This window comes from Labeo rohita, chromosome 6 (assembly GCF_022985175.1).
Source record: "Labeo rohita strain BAU-BD-2019 chromosome 6, IGBB_LRoh.1.0, whole genome shotgun sequence".
NCBI lineage: Eukaryota > Metazoa > Chordata > Actinopteri > Cypriniformes > Cyprinidae > Labeo > Labeo rohita.
In genome coordinates this window covers 1,541,464-1,565,843 of record NC_066874.1, presented here as the reverse complement: position 1 = coordinate 1,565,843, position 24,380 = coordinate 1,541,464, and the positions used below count along the sequence as shown (strand labels likewise).

The 24,380-nt window shown below is 33.1% G+C and overlaps 1 protein-coding gene across 1 annotated transcript in view; it reads left to right on the top strand.

Moving 5' to 3' along the window:
• plxna1b (plexin A1b) overlaps positions 1 to 24,380 on the top strand; it is a 142,251-nt gene that overhangs the window by 85,455 nt on the left and 32,416 nt on the right. The window contains exons 10-15 of the mRNA XM_051112164.1: positions 10,599 to 10,799; positions 18,943 to 19,039; positions 20,409 to 20,599; positions 21,377 to 21,528; positions 23,957 to 24,077; positions 24,157 to 24,293. Coding sequence (XP_050968121.1) covers positions 10,599 to 10,799; positions 18,943 to 19,039; positions 20,409 to 20,599; positions 21,377 to 21,528; positions 23,957 to 24,077; positions 24,157 to 24,293 — 899 coding nt within the window. The remainder of the gene's footprint in view (positions 1 to 10,598; positions 10,800 to 18,942; positions 19,040 to 20,408; positions 20,600 to 21,376; positions 21,529 to 23,956; positions 24,078 to 24,156; positions 24,294 to 24,380) is intronic.

Genomic DNA, 24,380 nt, shown 5'->3' with positions numbered 1-24,380 from the left:
TGTTTTTAGTTTTATTATTTTCAATTACAATTTTATTAATTTAATTGTCTTCCTCATTTTTTTATTTTTATTTTTTTTAATATACATATGTCTGTATATATTTTATTAATTTTTATTTCAGTTAAATTAGAAATATTGCTTTGGCAGCTAACTGGAATTTTTTATGTTGTATTATATTTCAGTTAACATTAATATATATATATATATATATATATATATATATTATATTATATAAAGTCCTGTTTACTTTACAACATGCTGCACTATGCAAATTGAATTTCATGTTGAGTTCCTCTCCAGGGTCGCCAGGTTTTCACAACAAACCCGCCCAGTGAAAATCGCGTTCCGGAGGGGTAAAATAAAAGTTTTATTGGCTGGGTTCTTCTGGTTAAATTAGCATTCCAGGCGGTAAATATTACTTTATTGGGGTCGCTTCAAACATGAGAAACAACCTGCGGCAACGGCGTTAAAATTGCCCAGTTACGCGGACTTGGCAACACTGTTCCTCTCAATTCATCCAATCAAATCTGATGAATAAAATCAAGTCCCGTCCATTTTCTCCTCATTTAATATCCAGTTTCAGTGCATCAAATTACAAGTGTCGCACATCACACGACACGACTATAATGGGTTGCAAACTGCATTTGACGTTGAGTTTAAACATCAAGTATGTTCTGATTGGCTGAGATGTCATTGATTTGTTCTCGTTTTCACTGAGCGACACTGGAAACCTGATGCATCGCGGCTGGTTCAGCGTGTTTATCTCTCCGGCGTGATCGCTCACGCTTCCTCCTCCTCCTCCTCGTGCGTGTCCGTCCTCAGATTTTCACTCATGAGAAACTTGATCCGCAGTACTGGAGCGAACAAGAGGAGTGAGATAAGACGAGAGAGTCCGGCCATCGTGTTGACGGATCCGCTCGCTCATTGGCTGAGTGCGAGTCCGCCGGGAATCTCCCATAATTCTGTGTTTTAAAAGCCTGTAGGAGAGCAGATGAAACGCGCTCGTTTCCTCTAATAGACTCCAGATGTGTGCGAGGGAGAAAGTGTGAGCGAACGAGGGGAGTGAGAAGGTTCTGGCACTAACGTGGGAGATTACATTATAGATGTGACGCCATGTATTTCACCACACTCTGGCTGAGAGAGAGCGAGACAGAAGCAGGGAAGAGCCCTAATGAGGAGAGGTGGAAAATAAAGCGCGGGCCACAGGAAGGAAAGGCGTTGGCGTGTGTAACCGCGTCCTTCTGTGCCAGCTGGGCGGCCGTCGCTTGCTTGTAGTTTCCCTCAAACTGTCCTCTGACAGCATGCGAACATCATACGAGTCTGGTTCGTGCAGGTTTGCCAGAATAAATAATTCCCTGGAATATATTTGCTACCTGCCAATGAAGGATAAATCACTGGCTTTGAAACTATATTTTGCATTATTTTTATTTAAAAGAAAATATTTTTTTCTCCAAATGATATTTTACCACAACACCAGGCAGAGGTTTTATTAAAAACATATTTTTTAATGAATGTTTTTAAAATGATCTCAGCAGGGAGAATTTGGCTTTTATTTTCCATGTTGAGTCATGAGGTTTAAAAAGTATGATTTGTAGGTTGATGTCATGGAAATGTCAGTTTTCTTTAGCAGATATACTCAAGAAACATTTCTGATTATTGTCAATGTTGAAAACAGTTGTGTTGCCCAGTATTTTTGTATTTTATTTTTCAGGATTATTCAAATAGAAAGTTCAAAAGAACAGCACTGAATTGAAATAGAAATCATTATAAATCTTTACTGTCAGTTTTGAACAATTTAATGTATCCTTGATGAACAAAAGTATTCATTTCTTTAAAAAACATAATTATTAAACTCAAATATTTTATTAAAAAATTATTTAATAAAATATTAAAAACGATTTAAAAAAATAAATAATTAAAAAAATATATTTTAAAATAATTATGTAAATATTTATAATACTCTTGTCCAGCATTTTTTTCTGCAAACAGTCTCAAATTTTCTCATAAAAATGCAAAAGCAGTGTTATTTTAGTGTCATTGAGATACTAATATAGTTTTATTAATATTTTAAATCAGTTTTTTTTTTAGTTATTTTTTTATTTTTAATATTTTTTTTTGTAATTTAGTTGTCTCTGCCATTTTTAGTATTTTTTTATATTCCTTATATATTATAATTTTTTATATTCCTTACGTATATATATTATAATTTTTAGTTTTATTTATTTTTTTATTGAACTTTTACATGTTCGGTCATGAGAGAATTTGTTTTGTGGAAATTTAAAAATCATGATTTGTATGTCATGCAGTTTTCTTTAGCAGATATTTTACTGTAGCTCAGCTCTAAAATATTTAACTTGGCTAGAAATGGATGTTTATGAGTGCAAAATGTTTTTCAATAATTTCTAAAATAAATCTCAGCATAAGTTAATTTCACACAGTCTACTGTAATATAATAAATTATTTCTTCTGCTCACCAAGGCTGCATTTACCTAACCAAAAATACAGTAATATTGTGAAATATTATTATAATTTCAAACAACTGTTTTCTATTTGAATATCTGGTAAAAATGTAATTTTATTTCTGTGAGCAAAGCTGAATTTTCAGCATCTTCAGTATCACATGATCCTTCAGAGATCATTCTAATATGCTGATTTGCTGCTCAACAAACATTTCTGATTATTATCAGTGCTGAAAACAGTTGCACTGCCAAATATTTTTGTTGAAACTGTGATTCATTTTATTTTCCTGAATTCTTTAGTGAATAGGAAGTTCAAAAGAACAGCATTTATTTGAAATAGAAATCTTTACAACATTATAAATGTCTTTACTGTCACTTTTGATCAAATTAATGCATCCCTGCTGAATAAAACAAATTACTCTTGAACTGTATAAATAGTAGAATGCACAGCCATTTGAAAGTGAACATCAGTAGAGAAAAATGGCTTAACTGAACCCGGCTAACCGGCTGAACCTTGACCCCCTGATGGAAACACTGATCCTAGATAATCGTCTAATGGGAAATCTAAACAGAAGGTGACAGTAGTTTACTTTAGTGGACGTTTGTGTTTGATTTGAACCGCGTGAGTCTCTCACATCAGTGAGGGTCAGACTTTTGTTTTTAATCTAATGCAGTTCAACATAAATCATGTTGACATTTGTAATGAAGTTAGTGGTGATTTTATGTACCTGCCTAATGTGACTCATCCCACCTCATTTCGCACACGCGTTTGTCTTTTCCGCACCTCAGCAGGTCTCTGCTGAACGTTCATACGTCATTCAAGTAAAAAAGCAAGAATACATCAGCGGCGGCGTCTCTTAGAGGCTTTGAGTCGAAAAAGATCTGAATCGGTGCGGCAGAGAAGAGTCTTCGCCTCATTTTGAACACATGATTTGCTTTTACGGTGTCTGTTCTTTCACTCTTCCTGTCACGTCGCGCTGATGTTCCTCGTGTAGGATTCTTTCTTATCTCCCGACCTCTTTTCTTGAGAGCCGGAGAACAACTAGACGACGACTGACAGCCGGTTAAAGTCGACCTGACTGAAGTGAAGGAGTTTTATCACGTGTGTGTGGTGAAACACGCCAGTCGTCATGACTACAGCACTAATTACAGCATGTGCATTCCAGAGGGACCTTGTAAACAGGTCGCATGGCCTTTGGCATCACCTTTAACCTCATTACCCACAATTCTCTGTTTTGGCATGCTGACATTCAAGCAATGTTTTTGGCTTTGTGCACTGCTCTCTTCCTTTCTTCTCAGTTCATATCCGCCAGTTTTATCTTTCCTCCCTCTCTCTCTCTCTCTCTCTCTCTCTGCGTCTATGTAATATTCATCGCTGGGATGCATTGGGCAGCTGAAGCGCAGATCTAATCCACTTTGAATAATTAAACCAGAGGAGGAGAAGAGAGAGCGAGAGAGGGAGGTGCAGAGAAATGACTTTATCAGAGTGATTACTTCCTCTCCTGTCTTCCCTCTCTCTTCTCTTTCTCTTTCTTTGTTCTTGGCCGACACCTTCCTACCAGCGTGCGTTCTCTCACTCTTCCGTCGCTTTTATATTTATATGCATCACTTGTTATTTTTAGCGTGTCTACTCTTGAGCTCTGCTCCGTACGCCGGCGTGCTGCCTACCTAGACGGTATTTTTAGGCCTCTCTGGCGTCCCGATGCAGAGGCTGGTCCAAAAGATAGGCAGCAGCTCTGTGCTGTCTCGTAAGATAACTCGTTTCTGTTGAATTCTAAAGCGGGGTTTCATTGTACCCGTCGCTGAAAAGACAGTCCCAGAATGCACCGCGTGAGTCATGAATCATGCCGTATTCAGGTGTGAATGATGGTATTTATGAGGTGTGCACATGAATAACACGATTACCGATGAGGAAGTCTGGATTTGAAGTTGAAAATGTGTCAGTGAATCATGACTTGTGGAAAATTGTTGGAATTAGTGTAATTGTAGTGTATTTATGTTATTATATTATTTATTAATGTTTTTAATTTATTTTTCTTTTTAATTTTAGTTTAAGTTTTAGTAGTTTTTATTTGTGAATGTCACTTTTAGTATTTTTTTTTAACTTTTTTTTTTTTTCATTTAGTTGCCAAGGTAGCATTTCTAACTTTCTTTCAAGTTTTCTATTTAATATTTATATTTTATTACTTATATACTACTATATTATGTAGTAATTTAAACATTTAAACAGTAATTTAAAATTTTAAATTATTTTATTTTTGTGTTCATCTTATTTAGATACTTTTATATTATATTATATATAATATATAAATATATAATATATATATAATATACTTATTTATTAGTTTTAGAAATTTATTTCTGTGTGTTGCCAAGGCAACATTTCTTATTTTTAAGTTTTTCATAAAAAAATTAATTACAAATTAATTAAAAAAAATAGTAATATACCATTATATTATTTAATAATGTTTTGAATGACCTTTTAATGTTTTATTTTCAATTTTAATTTGTTTACTTGTTGGCAATTTTGTTTTGTGTATTTGTCATTTTATTTATTCATTTTCTATTTCTGTGAAACTTCAATTTATTATTTCAGTTCTAGTTTTAGAACTTAATTTATTTCTGTTTGTTGCCAAGGCAACATTTCAAAATGTAAGTTTTTCATTAAAAAATAAATTTAAAATAAATTTAAAAAATACTTATATTACTATTATATTATTTAATAATATTTTGAATTATCTTTTTTTTTTTTCAATTTTAATTTTACTTTTTGCCAATTTTGTTTTGCGAATTTATCATTTTTTTATTCATTTTCTATTTCTATGAAACTTCAGTTTATTATTTCAGTTTTAGTTTTAGAACTTATTTTATTTCTGTTTGTTGCCAAGGCAACATTTCTAATTTTTAAGTTTTTCATTAAAAAAAATTAAAAATGAATTTAAAAAAATAGTTATATATGATTATATTATTTAATAAAGTTTTGAATTCCCTTTAACTTTTTTATTTTCATTTTTAATTTGTTTACTTTTTTGCCAGTTTTGTTTTGTGCATTTATAATTTATCATCGTTTACATTTTTAATATTATTTATATTTTATTTAAGATTTATTTAAATGACCAAAACTGATTTTAATAGTTTTTAGGTAACATTTACAATACTGATTGATACTGATAAAGTACGTTGTAATTGTGCATTTTGACTGTGCAATTAATTTGTTCAAATATGGTTTACTGTTGGTGAAAAATAACAACATTAAATTTGACAGTGAATATTACTCATTTTATTGAATTTTGAAACAGCAGGCCTGTGCAGCACAACTGCGTTTACTAATTTATTTTCTGTGCCACTGCAATAATAACAAAATACTCAAAGCATCAATTACACACACAGTTCTCTCCCTTCGCTGTTCATTTTGTTAAATTAGCACTAAAAAGCTTTTTGTCTTTGTCAGATATGGAAAAAGACAGAACTAAATATGGAATTGCCCATTGCTTTTTTTTTTTTTTTTTTTTTTTTTTTTTTTGCCAAGCAAACTCCCGTTTCCAAAATTGTAGGCTGGAAGTTCCCAAGAGATCCTGAAGGCAGCAAAAATGCCTCCAAGATAGCAGACAGAGCCTAGAGAAATGTTGACTTTCTTTATTCAACATGAGAAAGTAATTAAATTTTACCCAATCGTTGTGTATGCTGTCTGTTAATGCTTTGATGATCAAGTTTTTTAGCTTAGCAGCATGCCAGTGTGTTGTTAGTCTTGTGTTCTTCATATCAGTTACTTTTGAGGCTCTATTTCAGTTGGGATGCCATCTCAGAAAGCACTTCCTTACGTAGACAGCACTGACGGCTCACTAGGGAACAGATCCTTGACTGATGAGGTCACTATAGAGAGTGTGTAGATGGGTAATCACATACTGAAGAGCTCTGACATCTAAACGACGTTTGCTTTCCGTTCAATTTAACACGGGAATATTTAAATGAGGCTATTTAATTTAAATAAATTGAATTTAAACATTTAAATTAGTTCAGCACACTGACTTGAGAATGATCAGTGGCTTTCTGATGGGCTTCTTGAAGTCGCATTACGGCTCATTTTCCGTTTATTGCACAAAGCTGTTTTCTTCAGTGTTGAAAGTGGATTTTATGGCTCTTGTGCTCCGGGGCCGCTGGAAGGATTTGAGCGTGGGTGCTCTGCCCCGGCTTCCCGGAACAAATATGAACGTTTTACGGTGGGAGATATAATATTTTAGAAGCAGGTATGGCATAGTTAAAGTAAAACCAGTAGTCTTTGAGAAGCTTTAGCTGCAGTGTTAATAATTGTTAAAAACACTTTTCTGCTCAAAAAGGCTGCATTTATTTGAATAAAAATGCAGTAAAAATGGTAATATTGTGAAATATATTTTACAATTTAAATAACATTTTTCTATGTGAGTATATTTTAAAATGTAATTTATTCCTTCGATAAAATCAGAATTTTCAGCATCATTACTCCAGTCTTTAGTGTCACATGATTCTTCAGAAATCATTCTAATATACTGCATATGTGAAAACAGTTATAAATATTTGTATAAATATTGTAAATACAATAATAAATACAATATAAATATTGTAAACTGTAACGCATTTTATTTTTCAGGATTCTTTGATGAATAGAAAGCTCAAATGAACAGCTTTTATTTGAAATCGAACTCTTTTGTGACATGTCACAAAAGTATTAACTTTCTTCTTAAAGATTCCTATTGAATCCATTCTTTTGAGTGATATTATATGCTCTTATACAGTATGAATGATTGTTTTTTTTTGTTTTATTTATGTTTTATTTGATTGAATGCGCATCAACTGATGCAAAAATATTTTCAGAAAAAAATCCTGGTGGAGCATTTTTGAACACTTTTATTTGGCAAACATCCAAACACAGTACAAACACATGTATTATATTAACTAAGATTTTTATTTTGCATACGATTAATCGTGATTAATCATTGCACATCACACATTTTTGTATTTTTTGTATATATATATTTTTTATTTTAATTATTATTATATTTTATTTTTAAGTTTTTGGCTAATTTTGTTTTGTGAAATTCTTTTTATTATTTAAATATTTCTATTAAGGTTTAATTTATTATTTGATTGATTATTATTTCAGTTTTAGTTTCATTATAAATTATTTTATTTTCCTTAATTGCCAAGGCAACATTTCTAATTGCATTTAAATTTTTCATGTAATATTTAGATTTATATTATTTTAGATTTATTTCAAAATGATTTTAATAGCTTTATATTGATGAAATAAATTGCTAGATAAAGCTGTAATTGTGCATTTTGTGCAATTAATTGTAATTGTATTTGTGTTTGTGCAATTAATTTATTCAAATATTGTTAATTGTTGATGAAGACCCACCATAAAGTCGGCAGTAAATGTAATTTATTCCTGTGATCAAAGCAGAATTTTCAGCATCATTACTCCAGTCTTTGTCACATGATCCTTCAGAAATCATTCTAATATGCTGATTTGCTGCATAATTGAAAACGGCTATGAATATTTTTATAGAACCTGTGATATATTTTACTTTTCAGGATTCTTTGATGAACAGAAAGTTCAACAGAACAGCTTTTATTTGAAATGGAAGTCATTTGTAACATTATAAATGTCTTTACTGTCACTTTTGATGAATTTAATGCATCCTTGTTGAATAAACAATAGTTTTATTTGACTAAAGGTGCTTCAGTTTAACTGACCGAAATGTGACCAAAACTCAAAGTTTGCTTATGCAGAAATATGTAGTGTTTCTGAAAATGCTTGTGAATCATTTTGAACATTATTCAGCAAACATCCTTCCTCCACCTAAACATCTCGTTGCTCATTTACGTCTGTAAGGTAGCTGTGGTTTAGAGGCGTGTGGGCGGCTGACCGGACGCTGCTGTGGTCAGTCTTTACGCTAAATAAGCAAAAGACAGGAAACCAGCGCTGTTACCAAAAATACTGTGAGTTTACGAATGAAATCAGAATAACATCAGGAGAATTTCCTTCGGTTTGAGGAGGAATGGCTGTCTAGACACCTGAAGGAATCCAGTGATTTCCTGCTCTTGGTTTTATGCTCTTGATCTCAGTGAGATTCATAAGTGCTCCTCGCATTAACAGATGATTTCATTGCTTCGTTTATCAGGCCGTCATTCAGGGAGAGGTTATGAGGTTTTATTCTTTATCAGATTAAAATAACTACTTCCTCTGCTCTCTCTCACTTCTTCAAACAGATTCTCATCTCTAAATGTTTTTATGGTGTTTATACATGAATAGTTTCATGAGAGCTTTTTTATGGCTGTTGGGTGTCAACTTCCCATCTTCTGTCCTCCTGTTTTTTCCATCCCTAGCAGCGTTACTGACTGTGTGCACACAGTCTTCAGAGAAAGACTTTTATTCATTAGGGACTCATTAAATTGATCAAAACTGATAGTGAAGACATTTTTAATTTTACAGAAGATTTTTAAATTAATTTATATATTGTTAAAAATGCATATTTTTTTAAATATATATAAAATTAAACATTTTTTAATACTTTTATTCAGCAAAGATGCATTAAATTGAACAAAAGGGACAGTAAAAATAATTTTAATGATTTGCAATTTCATATAAATGTTGTTCATTTACAAAAATGCATTTTTCGTAATATATATAAATCCAATCCAATTACACAGCAATATATTTTTAAATAATTAGTTGAATACATGCAATATGCAATTTATATATAAACTATTATTATTTTAAAAAAAAAAAAAACTTAGTATAATAATTAAGTAGTTATAAATGTTAGTAAGATTTTTTTTAAAGCAAACTAAATTACTACTTTTATTCAGCAAGGATTCATTAAATTGACAATTTCATATAAATGTTGTTCATTTACAAAAAATTTTAGTAATATTTATAAATCCAATCCAGAGATTACACAGCAATATATTTTGAAATAATTAAAAATAAATAAATAAATAAATAAATAAATAAACTTAGATATAAATTTTAGTATATAAATAAAGTAGTTATAAGGTAGGTTTGTAAAAAATTACTAAATTACTAAATTTCTACTTTTATTCAGCAAGGATGGATTAAATTGAACAAAGGTGACAGTAAAAATATTTGTAATGATTTGCAATTTCATGTGTTGTTCATTTAAAAAAAAAAAAAATCATATAAATGTTGTTCATTTACAAAAATTAAAAATACAATTCTTTTTTGTAATATTTATAAATTAAAACCAGAGATTACATAACAATATATATTTAAAATGATGAGGTAAATACATGCAATATACAATTTATACATAAACAACTATTATTTATTTTAAAAAATACTGAAATATATACATGTTAGTATATAAATTAAGTAGTTATAAATGTATAAATTAAGTATGATTTTTTTTAAGCAATTACTAAATTACTACTTTTATTCAGCAAGGATCCATTTAAAATGTCGAAACCAATTTTTGTTTCAAACAAATGCTGTTCTTTTGAACTTTATATACATTTATGAAAAATATAAAATCACAGTTTCCACAAAAATATTGTGCAGCACAACTGTTTTCAACATTGTTAGTAATCAGAAATGTTTCTTGAGCAGCAAATCATCATATCATAATGATTTCTGAAGGATCATGTGACACTAAAGACTGGAGTAATGATGCTGAAAATTCAGCTTTAAACAGAGGAATAAATTACATTTAACAAGATGTTCACATAGAGCACAGCTATTTGAAATTGGAATAATATTTCGCAATTTTGGCTTTATTTTTGATTAAATAATTGCAGCCTTGATGAGCATAAGAGACTTTTTTTGAGGCCTCAACTGACATGTTTTATTCCTCAAGTGAACACACCCACACATTCACCCACACACACAGAGCAGTGAGGTATTCTGGGATATCCTCCAGATAATGTCACCGTCCAGCTCGGTTCTCCTTCATGTGTTTGCGTGATGTTGCTCCATATGTTCCCCATCAGGCTTGTTTAACCGAACGTCAAACATGTCAGCTGGTCTGGACGACCGATCGCTTGACGTCCTTCCTGTGTTTTGTTGTTTTAATAAGAATTATTTCCCTTTCCTGAAGTGTTTGAGTCAGCTGATGATAACAGATGTTCGTCTTTCTGTCGCAGGACTGTCCTCAGATTCTGCCGTCCACTCAGATCTACATTCCCGTCGGCGTCCCGAAGCCCATCACGCTGTCGGCCCGGAACCTTCCGCAGCCTCAGTCCGGCCAGAGAAACTACGAGTGCATCTTCCGCATCCAGGGCGAGACGCACAGCGTGACGGCGCTGCGCTTCAACAGCTCCAGTATCCAGTGCCAGAAAACCACAGTGAGTTGCCCACAACATTCACATGAGCATTCAGTACTCAGTACATCAGCACAAGCTCTCTGTTTTAGAGAGTAGCTGTTTATCGTGACGGAAGTATACTAAAGTCTTTCACTCTTGAGGTTTTTTCCAATCAGTAGATTTTTGGGGGGAACTAAATACTTTAATTCATCAAGTTATAAAGTTACAAAAGATTTCTATTTCAGGTAAATGCTGTTCTTTTAAACTTTCTTCAAAGAATCCTGAAAAATAAAATGCATCGGTTTCTACAAAAATTTTCAGCAGCACGACTGTTTTCAACATGATAATCAGAAATGTTTCTTGAGAAGATATTCGAAAAGATTGTTAGAAAAAATAAAGACAAATATTCTTTTGTCTCTTTTGTTTTGACTTTTCTGTCATAAGTTTGAGTTATCTCATAATTACTATTTAGTGTCTCATAATTTTAAATATGTGACCCTGGACCACAAAACCAGTCATTTTTTTTTAGATTTGTACATCATCTGAAAGCTTTCCATTGATGTGTGGTTTGTTAGGATAGGACAATATTTGGTCGAGATACAACTGTTTGAAAATCTGGAACCTGAGGGTGCAAAAAAATCGAAATGTTAAGAAAATCAGCTTAATATTTTTAAAAAATTATATTTAGTTACTTATATAGAATGAGGGTTTTGATATATTTATGGTAGGAAACTTACAAAATATCTTCATGGAATATCCTAAAGATTGTTGGCATAAAAAAAAACAATTGATAATTTTGACCCATACAGTGTATTTTTGGCTATTGCTACATCACTACAAAGCAATGCAAAACTTTTATTTTATTTTTGTTTTGTTTTGTTTTGTTTTGTTTTAATAAAAAATATTTTATTTTATTTGAATAAAAAAAAGTTTTAATAAAAATGTTATTTTAATAAAAAATTGTATTTTGTTTTGTTTGGTTTTATTTTATTCTAATTAAAAAAAATTGATTTAATTTTAATAATTGAATTTTAATTAAATTTAATTTTAATAAAAATTTCATTTTTTTCTAAAAAATGTTTCTATTTTAATAAAAAAAAAAATAATTTATTTTATTTATCTATCCGTGTCTGCATTTTATTTATTGTATTTTATTTTAATAAAGAAATATTTTATTTTAATAACAATTGTTTTAATAAAAATTATATTTTAATAAAAAAAATATTTTTTGTTTTATTTTAATAAAAAAATGTTTTATTTTAATTAAAAAAATATTTTATTTTAATAAAAATTATTTTAATAAAAATGATATTTTAATAAAAGATTTATTTTATTTTGTTTTATTTCAATAAAAAAATATTTCATTTTATTTTAATAAAAATAGCATTTTAATAAAAATGTTTTTTCTTTTTCTTTTTTTTTTTTTTTTTTTTTACATTTTATTTTAATATTTCTTTTTAATTTCATTTCATTTCATTTTTCTGTGCCAGAAATATGCTTCCTCAAAAGACTGGAGTGATGATGCAAAAAATTCAGTTTGCATCACAGGAATAAATTACAGTTTAAAATATTTTCACATAGAAAACCATTCTTTTAAATTAAAAAATATTTCACAATATTATATTGTAATATATTACAATAGTACACAATATTTTTACTGTATTTTTGATCAAATAAATGCAACCTAGGTGATCAGAAGAGAGAAAAAAGAGACCTAGAGAAGATCTACAGCCACTGTAGCGCCTCTAGTGGCAGTGCTGAGAATGCAACATATTCTTGCATTGTTAATTGCAGTCCAACACATTTCAGATGTCATGTGGCACTAACACAAGAAACTGAGCTTGCATAAGCGTTTGCATTCACATATTTGCATGGACTAACTCACAGTGACGATGCATAATGGTATAATCTTCACTTTCATATCAGCAGTGCTGCATTGATTCAGCATGTTAAATAATAAATCAGTTAAACATTAAAAGATCAGTGTTATTTTTGGGTGAAATCACCAGTGAATTTTGAAACTCTGATTGTAGGAAGGTTAGATTGAATCCTAGAGTCTAAATCAATGAGCTCATGTCACATGATCATATCAGAGTCACGCATGTACACACACACACTCCTGATAACGCATGCAGATCAATACAGTAATGAGAATGATAATCTATGGTTAATCCATCATCCTCAGCATGTGTTTATTGTGGGTTATTTATCCTGAGTGGGTAGATCATAGTGAACTCATAGTGATTCCCACACACACTGTTGCAAACATACTTAATAACGGGCGCACTGATCTAATAAGAAGAACGCCAGATGAGAACAGTATTTATATCCAAACACACTCACACACAGCGTCTTATTGTTTTGTGGAAGCGGCACAGATGGTGGAGGATTCGTCCTGCTGCCCGTTAGTTGAAAGCAGAAACTTATTTGGCAGACTTTGAGCATTATAAACAGTTTGTGTCTGTCTGGATGGGCGTGTGTTTTTGGACACGAGCTCTTCTCGTTGTTTCGGTTTGGCTGCGTGTTTCTCCCTGGACGACTGGCTTGTATTGTGTCCTTGCGGTTTCCATCCGAAGGCTCTTCTTGCACTCTAGTGGTCAGAACAGACCCAAAAACTGCATCAGCGTCACACACAAACACACTCCTCCCCGTCCCACCTCCTCCCTCGTGGCGTCTGAACCGCTGCGATCGTGAGCTGGCACTCGGATGCATGGGAAAACCACAGCTGACATTCCTCTAACTGGATAAAGCTGTGCATGGAAAGCAGGAAGTGAGAAGGGCTCATGGGAAATGTGGTTTGAAGGGCTGTCAAGCTAGATGATTACAAATGTGTTTCTGAGCTGAGAGTATACACTACTGTGTTATCTCTTCTGCTCGCAGAGGCCGTGTTTATTTGATCAGACATGCTGTAAAAATAGTGAAATATTATTATGATTTCAAATAGACGTTTTCCACGTGAATATCTGTTAAAACGTCATTTATTCCTGTGATCAAAACTGCATTTTCAGCATCATTGCTCCAGTCTTCAGTGTCACATGATCCTTCAGAATTTGCTGCTCAACAAACATTTCTGATTATTATCAATGCAGAAAATAGTTGTGCTGCCCAATATTTTTGTGGAAACCGTGATGCATTTTATTTTTTATGATTCACAGATGAACAGAAAATTCAAAATAACAGTATTTATTAAATAGTAAAGCATTACAAATGTCTTTACTGTCACTTTTGATAAATGTAATGCAACCTTGCATTAAAAAATCTTACTGTCCCAGTTTTGGAGGGTAATTTATATAAATATGGTAATGTGTGTGTGTGTATATATAAACATTAGGGCTGGAAAACAATTAATCGTGATTAATCGCATACAAAGTTTGAGTTTGCCTAATATATGTGTGTAATTATTATGTATATATAAATACAAGCACATTCATGTATATATTTAAGAAATATTTATATGTATTTATTATAATTTTTATAGAATTTATTATATATAAATAAAATATTTTGTACATAAATAACATATTTCTCTTAAATATATACATTAATTTGTGTGTGTTTATATATACGTAATAATTACACACAGTACACACACACATATCAGGCAAACTCAAACTTTTATTTTGTATGCGATTAATCACGATTAATCGTTTGCCAGCTCTAAAATATGATAATTAGGGTCATTAAGAATTTTATTTAAAGTTGTACTTTAAATTATTTTTTACAATTATTTATAATATTTCTTTCATAAAATTATTTATAAATATATTAATATATAATTTATGGATTTATAAATAAAAAAATATATATAAATATTAACCTTATCTATCTGTGTCTGCATTACTCATCAAACTGCTGCATTTGTCTCTGAAGGCGCCGTCTGACATACAGTATCAGCACGGACTGTCACTGCGTTTAATTCATCTTCCTTTATGACGCTCTTTCAGTCTGTCAGAAAACAGGCTGGGAGGAGAATAGAAACGAATAGAGCGGCTCTCGTACAGCTGATGACGGCGGCGGCAGGTGTGTGTGTGTGTGTGTGTGAGAAGTGCAGCAGAGTTCTGATGAGAACCAATTAGAGGAGACACCGATAAAAAATGATGATTAATTACAGTGTGAGAGCGACACAGCAGTAATAGATACTACAGTAAAGAAAAATGAAGCAAGAGAGGATGAAAGAGAGAGAGAGAGAGAGAGAGAGACTGTAGCCGGGGGCCGTTCAGGAAAGGCAGAGGCTTTTAGAAACTCACGGCACCTGATCTACTGAGTGTGTGTGTGTGTGTGTGTCGGGACGGCAGATATAGACCTGCTTTAAATCATTAATCACTTAAGAGAAATAAAGTTTACAATGGAATGTGGAGGGACTTGAGAGTAATATTATTTTAATGATAGTTATTGTATGAAGATTATTCTCTCACTCTTAACTTAAATCCATTATTTTACCACAGGAAAGCTTGTAACATTTCATGAATGCATTATTCTATATGGTCATCTTGGTGTCTGTCTTTCACATTTGAATGAACAGAAAATAAGGCTTTTAAATCAGGCTGAATGAGGTGAGTTTGATATGAGGACACACTCTTATAATATTTATTTGCTTTGGGAAGATTGAGGCTTTTGCCCATGGGGGTGCATGTTGCAACATCCCCGGAGCAGCAAGGGTCCCGCTTCAGGACACAATAGTTGGGGTCAGAGGAAGGACAAGATCATTAAACCATCAGCTGAATCACTAAATCAACATCCTTCAGCGTCCCACACGAGACTCAAACCGCCAACCGTATGATTACTGCTGTGAGAGTGTGGAGATCAGATCAGCAAGATAAAAGAAAGAAACAATGACTTGGCTTCTTATAGTTTTGAAAGGTTCACTAGTTCGTATTTTTATTTCTTTGCTTAACTTCGATCTCATTTTATTTAGTTTCAGTTGTTCATAAATTACTTTTTTTATTGTATTGTTTTTGACTGGCACAGGATGTGGGATATGCTTGCATTTATGCACTTATCTGTAAATGCATGCAAGCATTTATGCACTTATTTATGCAATTCTTTAAGTATGCTGGCATTTATGCACTTATTTGTGTATTTATTTTTGCATTTATTTGTTCATGCATGCTTGCATTTCTGCACTTATTTTTACATTTATTTATGCATGCTTGTTTTTATTCACTTATTTATGCATTTATTTGTTCATGCGTGCATGCGTTTCTACATTTATTATGCATTTGTTTATGCATGCTTGCACTAATGCAGTTATTTGTGTATTTATTTATGTGTGCTTGTTTTTATTCACTTATTTATGCATTTGTTTGTTCATGCATGCATGCATTTCTGCACTTGTTTCTGCATTTATTTGTTTATGAATGCTTGCATGTATGCACTTATTTGTGTACTTAATTATTTATGCTTTATTTTATTCACTTATTTATGCATTTATTTGTTCATGCATGCATGCATTTCTGCACTTATTCATGCATTTATTAGTTTATCCATGCTTGTTTTTATTATTTATGCATTTAATTGTTTATGGTTGCGCTTATGCACTTATTTGTGTTTATGCATGCTTGTTTTTATTCACTTATTTGTTCATTTGTTTAACAAATATGTGCATGCATGTGTTTCTATACTTATTTCTGCATTTATTTGTATATGCGTGCATCTATTTATGCACTTATCCATGCATTGTTTTTGCATGCTTGCGTGCTTTTATTCACTTATTTCATCTCGGTAGCGGTTTTGGTTAACTGGTGAGAACAGAAATAGAAGATTAAGATAAAGATATTAGGCATGTGTTCTGCAGTGGGCGGCTGTGTTCTCTATATAGAACACGTATATTAGTAAATGAAATCAAACTCTTTCCTGTGGTTATCATCTGATGCAGGCCGCTCACACACACTCAAACACATTGTCCTCTTCGGCCTTGCCGCGTCATCTCTCGTTTATTTAATTAGACGAGCGCTCGTCTTCCCACGCTGGTGAGAGGTTAACCGGCTGCTCAAAAGCGTCAGTCTCTCGCCAAATAAATCGATCGCACGTCTGCAGCCTGCGGGGTGAATGAATTACCATACCATACATGTAAAAACGGAGCAGTGCTCGTGTTCGGATCATGAATCATTTTTCATTTCCTAACTAATGAGAGACCAAATCGTTAGTAACTAGTTAATTATCCGTGGCTCGTGAGTGCACGTGCGAATAACGAATGACAGATGAGTGTGTGTTATATACTATGCAAAGTATCACTGTTATCATTGCTTATACATGGGTTCATTATTTGAGGCGATATTTACAGACCTGAATATCACAGAGGGTGGGTGAGGCAGTGAGGAAGTATGTCCAGAACACCCTAGCAACTGCATAGCAACACCCTGGCACCCATTCACAGCACCTTAGCCTCACATTGTTTTTTTTTTTTCTTTTTCCTCAGAGAATGTTCTGCTCAAGTGCTCTTTGAAATCTCTTTGGTGTTTGTGTGTGTTTCTGAGAGCTTTGCTTTCTAACAACTCAATGCAGGTCTGCTTTCAAAATAAGCAATTATCTGAGCGCGTCTGCTACACAATCTCTCTCTCTCTTTCTGAAGCGTTTCATTTATTTATTCCTGCGTGTTGCGTGTCTGTCTTAAACGCGCCACTCTCTTCTCTCAGAGGGAGGTACCGCGGTGAAGCGCTGTAGTGCTCCTTCATTAATCTCTATTCAGTGATTCATGCTGTCGCTCTCGCGGGTTCAGACGCGTCTTCTGTGTGTTTCCTCATCTGAGTCCTGCTGACTCCATCTCTCTCACACACACACACGTGATTATTCTTCCTCCTCTTCTCCTGTAGTTTTTCATCCATGACGTAGGTCTGGCACAGCCAACAAACCTTATTCTAATATATTAAGGCCCGGTTTCACAGACAGGTCTTAGGATTAGGTTATAGTTCAATTAGGACATTTAAGTAATTTTTATATATGTGCCTTAGGGAAAAAAAACTTAGGCTTAATGGCCTGGCGATTGTTATTACACTTTACACTCCTATCTAAACTTTGTTTACTATTGGCTGAACAACATTTAATTCAAATATCCACTTAATCTTTAATATTGGGCCATCTCTTAATGACAGAAATGCTACAAGCACTGCAATTTCTTGAGTATGTGGTCATCAAAAACGTGTAAACTCAGAGCGAAGGTTTGAGCTTTTATTTTGAAATCATAATGAACAGTTAGCATGTCTAGAAAGACACTGACTATTCTCCTGTGTTTGCGTAGGTTTATAATGATTTACCTTATAAATGTAATAAAATGGTGCACGTTTCATTCCCAAATGAACTTGATAATAAACCCAAACTCACAGCAACATGCAGAGATGGAGTTTGAGATGCTCCACACATGAATGTGTGGAGCGGCATTTACTGTGAACGGAGCTGCAGTGCGGCGCACTTACATATACTACATGCATGTAAATGATTACAGTGCATATATTAACCCTGCATTGCATATACTTATTTAATGGAATCATGGTGTTTGTGAATTCACAATAGCATTGTTTTATTATTGTTTTTAAATGGATCTAATAATGCGTTTAATGGATTCTTGTCTGTGGCATTAGCCACTTCCGGTATTTTTTCCGGTTACTTGACACAGGCGAACTGTAGTCGAGGATTTTTTTAAATCGAGTACTCGAAATGAATCAAGGAATTGTGACAGAGACACACACACACACACACCCAGCTAAACTTTCAGTGTGGAACTGTAGTGTTATGAGCAAACAGCAATTATGTTAAATAAAAGAAGTGTTTGTCTTGGGAAGACGTCTGGTGGGAGAACAGACTCACTGAAACTTTAATGAGAGTTAAGGGCGAATGAAAGGACGCTGTTAATGCTGACGGGTGTTTTTGGGCTGTTTTCTGTTGGTGATCAATGACACAAGTGTTTTGTAAACCCTTATTAGTGAGCGTCCTTCACTGTATGCAGCGTACATGCAGCATTTCAGATCTTAAATAAATAATATCATATTAATAAAACAGTAAAATAACAGCAGAGGTCAAGAACACTTTCACGGTCACCTGAGGAAATGCTTTACATGTTAAAGTAACCGTCTAGCGTCGTGCAAGCACCATGTTAGTGAGTTTCGCGCAGGTAGACACCACTCGAATCTAGTTAAATATTCATGCATGTGTTAGATTTTGCTAAAAGTGATTTGTTCTTGTGTTTCAGTATAACTATGAAGGAAGTGACATCAGCGATCTTCCCGTCGATCTGTCTGTGGTGTGGAACGGCAACTTCATCATCGACAACCCTTACAACATCCAAGGTAGCCATGGCGACCACTGCGGCACGCTGTAGCCGGTAGCCTAGCAACCTCCACGGGATGCTGCAGCAGAGATGCTGCATCTATTAATGTTTTAAAGCATCGTTTGCTTGTATAAACAAGCACGCTTTCACATTCTCTACAGTTTGTAAGCGGAAAAAGCAGATGCAGTGTTGTAATAAATGAATCCTGTCCTTCAGCACTGCGGGCGTGTTGTTGCTCATGATTCACAATGCTGGCATCATTTTGAACTCATGCTGTCATCCATTCACAGTCTACTTCATATCTCTTACTTCTGACCGAATGAGGCTTAGAATAAAGCAGGGAATAATGTCAGAGGGTTTCAATCCTTTACGTACCACAGAATATGATCATCCTCAAGACAACCATTTTAAATTTAAAGAGCAACTGTATGGTTTCTTTTTGAAGACTCAATTTATAATGTGGAAAAATGTTATTAGGAAAATATTACGTTTCTATTAAGCTACTACATTTTTTATACTCATTATAGCTCTGTTCTGTTGGATTTAAATCTTTTTTAGTTTGTTAGTATACTATTATTTATTTTAATTTAATGTTTATTTATTTATTTCTCTAATATTAAATATTTTAATAAATATATAATTGTTTTATCTTCATGTAATATTTAATATTATATGAATGTAAATATATACATGTGTATATTTTGAAACACACACACACACACACACACATATATATATATATATATATATATATATATATAAATCTATACATGCAATATATTTAATACATTTACATAATACATTTATTTATATCTAATATGTATATATTATCATTTTTATTTATTTTAATCTTAAATTTATTTATTTAAATTATAATATTTTCTCTTTTTATTTTGATCTAATGTGTAATATTTGTGTATTTATATTTAATATGTATTTTTGTTTTTATACCATTTAATCTTAATTTTGTTTGTTATTAATTTTTAATAATTTTATAAATATGGAATTTATTTTATCTAATATCTAATATTTATTTATTTATTTATTTATTTATATTATTAAATAATTTAATAAATATGTAATATTTTCCACTTTATTCTATCTAATATCTAATATTTGCGTATTTATATTTAATGTATTTTTATTTTGATATAATTGAATCTTAATTTTATTTTATTTATTTCTAATATTGAATAATTTATCTAATTTTTATCTAATATGTATGTATTTTATTTATTTATATTAACCTTAATTTTTATTATTTAATTGAATTTAATTTTGTTGTAGAATGTTTTATTTTAGAATATTTTAGAATTTTTTAGTTTAGAAAATCACCAGAGGTTCATTATATGTGTAAATCATAACTGAAGCTCTCTTCCTCTCTCCAGCACACCTGTATAAGTGTTACGCGTTGAGGGAGAGCTGTGGTTTGTGTCTGAAGGCCGACCCCAGCTTTGAGTGCGGATGGTGCGTCCAAGACAGGAAGTGCTCTCTGCGACAGGAATGCGCTCAACCTGAGCACACCTGGATGCACGCAACCGCCGGCAACAGCCGCTGCACGCACCCACGCATCACAAAGGTGAGTTTCTTCAAACCAGGGATTAAAAATGTACTTAAAACCTTTTATACAAGTTTAAAAAAAAAAAAAAGAAATAATTATTATTATTATTATTATAGTCATATTTAATGGGGGAAAACTGGTTTTCCATCTTCTTGCATGTTTGACAAACCTTTGATATCAGACTGATGAGTTTTCTTCCTTCTTTTTCCAATTCTTTCACTCTCTGTTATTTTCAAAGTAGATTTTCTCTGCGGCGTTACACCGAGTTCCAAATTGTCCTGCCAAAGGAATATTAACTTTTAGAACATCTACTTACTAAATTTACATCCTCATCGTGTTAATTAAACTCTTCCTTTGTTCTCCTCGTTCGATTTCTCATGCTCGCTCTCTATCTGTGCGGCGCCGCTGTCGTCTTTTACTTATTAGATTAGGTGCTAATTTAATTTGGAGAAGAATGAATTTATCACATGGATTATTAGCACACCATAGGCGCTTGGAGAGCCATCTGTTCAGATGATGTACACCTATTCTCTCTCTGTTCCTCTGCTTTACTCTCTCTCAAGCTGCGCTTTCGTATTTTCATCCTATCTGTAGAAATGTGTGAATGTCAAATTAAAGCGGTCCCTCTGAAACCAATTACCCGTTTGCGTTTGCTTCCGCTCTTCGGTTTTGCCGTCGTTTGTGCTCGTCTGAAGGTCTCGACGGCCGCAGATGCGCTCGGTTCTGATGTCTGTGTGAATTGTTTTGAAGTTATAGTTCATGTAAAGTGTGATTTCTGTGTCTGTCCTGGTCCAGTTGTTTCCTGAGACCGGTCCACGGCAGGGCGGAACCAGACTGACCATCAGCGGAGAGAATCTGGGCCTTCAGTTCAAGGACATCCAGAACGGAGTGCGGATCGGGAAAGTGGCCTGTCAGCCCATCGAGGAGGAATACGTCAGCGCTGAGCAGTGAGTGTCTGAACACTTACATTTGAAGTAGTGTCAATTTTGTTAAAGAAAACTGATGATAAAATGTTGAGACTTCTGCACCCGGTTTCACAGACAAGGCTTAAGCCTAGTCGCAGACTAAAATGTAAGTCTGAGCTGTTTCAACTGAAAGAAACTTGCACTGACTCATCTTAAAACATATCAGTGCCTTTGTTTTGTTTCAAGATGCACACAAGTAATGTTTAACATCTAAGCATGTGTATAAAAACTACTTCAGTGTCCTAATTGAACTATGGCTTAGTGTGTGAAACCAGGCCATAGTTAACTAAACTTTGACCAAAACTAAATAGGATAAGGTTGAGTAAATATGATTAAAACTAACAAGGACATTAAAAACAGGACTAAGACCAAAACTAAAAATAGCTGACAAAATTAACACTAATTCGAAGGACTTTTATTGGCATGAATACTGAATACAATAAAAATAAATATAGAATATTAAAAATAGATATTTGCTTAATTTATTTTCTTATTTTAATTACATATTTAAGTATTTATTTATTTGTTTAAATTGAATATTTTGTTTGTTTGTTTGTTTTAGCCTAATTTTATTGTATTTTTTTTAATAGTTTTTTTTTTTGTCATCTTTTTGTATTTTTTATGCACTTTTTCTATGAAGATTTCCTCTAATACTAGTTGAAAACCCCTGTAGTGTCATCACTTTTGCAGAAACTGGTGCAAAATTGAAATGGAGAAATGGAGAACAGAGAACTTTGTGTATTTATGCACATTTTATTGGTTTGCCAACTCAGACTTTTTTATGCAATATCTGAAAATTTGCATAAAAATGTGTGCACGGAAACCATCCTATACTACAGCAGCAGCAGACTGTTTTATTATCAGCATTGGATGTTACATTATTACTAGACTAAAATACTTTTGATTTTCTTTGACTAAAGCTTGACTAAAATGTTGAGACTTTTAGTCAACTAAAACTTGACTAAAAATAAATAGGACAAGGTTGACTAATATGATAAAAACTAACAAGGACATATAAAACGGGATTAAGACCAAAACTGAAAATAGCTGACAAAATGAACAACTTAAAGGACTTTATTGGCACGAATAATGAATACATTAAATTAAATATAGAATAAAATATTAAAAATTATTTACTTACTACTTATTTATTTTCTTATTTTAATTACATATTTATTTATTCATTCATTTAAATATTTGTTTGTTTGTTTTAGTAATTTTTTTGTTATTTCTGTCTTACTTTTTTTAATACACTTTTTCTATGAACATTTCCTCTGATAGTTTGGAAACCCCTGTAGTGTCATCACTTTTGGAAAACGGGTGCAAAATAGAAATAGAGAAATGAAGAGCAGAGAACTTTGTGTATTTATGCACATTTCACTGGTTTGCCAACTCAGATTTTTTTATGCAATATCTGAAATTTTGCATAAAAATGTTTGCATGGAAACCATCCTATACTCTAGCGACAGCAGATTGTTTTATTATCAGCATTGGAAGTTACATTATTACTCTCACTAGTGTTAGTGATAATATTTTGGCACAATATCAGTTATCAACTAATATAATAGTTTGTTTTTGTTTTGCATTTTTCAGTAACAGTTGATATTGCAGATATATTGGCTGTAATTAGATATTTAATTGTGTCTGCTCATTTATAGTGTTTTAACAAATACATCTACTTTTTAAAACGCCAATTTAATGTCTAATATGTCAAATAACAAATAGTTTCAAAATGAATATTCACTTGTTGCATTCTAGATTTATTTAGATAAAATATTATAGAATTTTGCAGTTTATATGTATAGGTTATAACTTTATTTTCAGCGCATCTTTAACTTGTATGAATGTAAATCAGCATCTGTCATTGAAAAACAGCAGTTTCTGGATGTGTGACACCATTGCTTCCAAAAGCACGTTTGTGTGATGTGACTTTTTTTTTGCATCCTGGTGCTGAAACGCAGTGACAATGACTTTACAGTTTATTAATAAATCATGACAGGGTTTCACACTTACATGAAATAAACAAACACTGCAGTTTTTTTTATTGAAAACACCAAAAACTCTTTTCCCATCTGTCGTAAGCTGTGTGAAAGTAGAAACGCTCAACGCAGACGTGGTTAATAACTCGCTACGGACAGAGGACGTCCCGCCCCAGGGCGTGATGGGAGGGTTCTCTGTCCGTTCCATTAATCACAGACACGCGTTGTCCAGTCCGCCGAGGGTTTTATCGAGTCTCATTACGGTGCTGTGTGTTCATGTAGCGCCTGCGGTTGCTCTGTAACCCGTCTGCGCTCTCGTCTCACCATCAGCTGCTCAATCACTGTTAAAATGGATTTCATTTGAGCTCTGAGCGCTGCCGGCCGCTCCAGACCCCTCTAAGACCCTCACGTCTCTCGCTGTCTCTCTGCAGGATCGTGTGTCGATTGGCCGACGCCACAGGTTACCGTGTGCAGGAAGCTCAGGTGGAGGTTTGTGTGCGAGACTGTCTGCCGGAGTACAGGGCCGTGTCTCCCAAAGCGTTCACGTTTGTGGTGAGTTTCACTGTCTGACGGTGTGATTAGTAATGAGGTTTTAGTGTGTGATGTCACTGTGAACCGTTTGTGTGTCCAGTCGCCGTACTTCACACGCGTGCTGCCGTCATACGGGCCCATTTCAGGAGGGACGAGGATCACCATTCACGGCAGCCATCTGAACTCGGGCAGCGCCGTCTCCATCAAGATCGGACTCAACACCTGCCGCTTTGAGAGGTGCGATGATCTGTTCAACTCATCTAGACTTACTGAATATACTGTTATTTCAATCAGCCAACACTCTGCATTTTCAGAACTAATTAA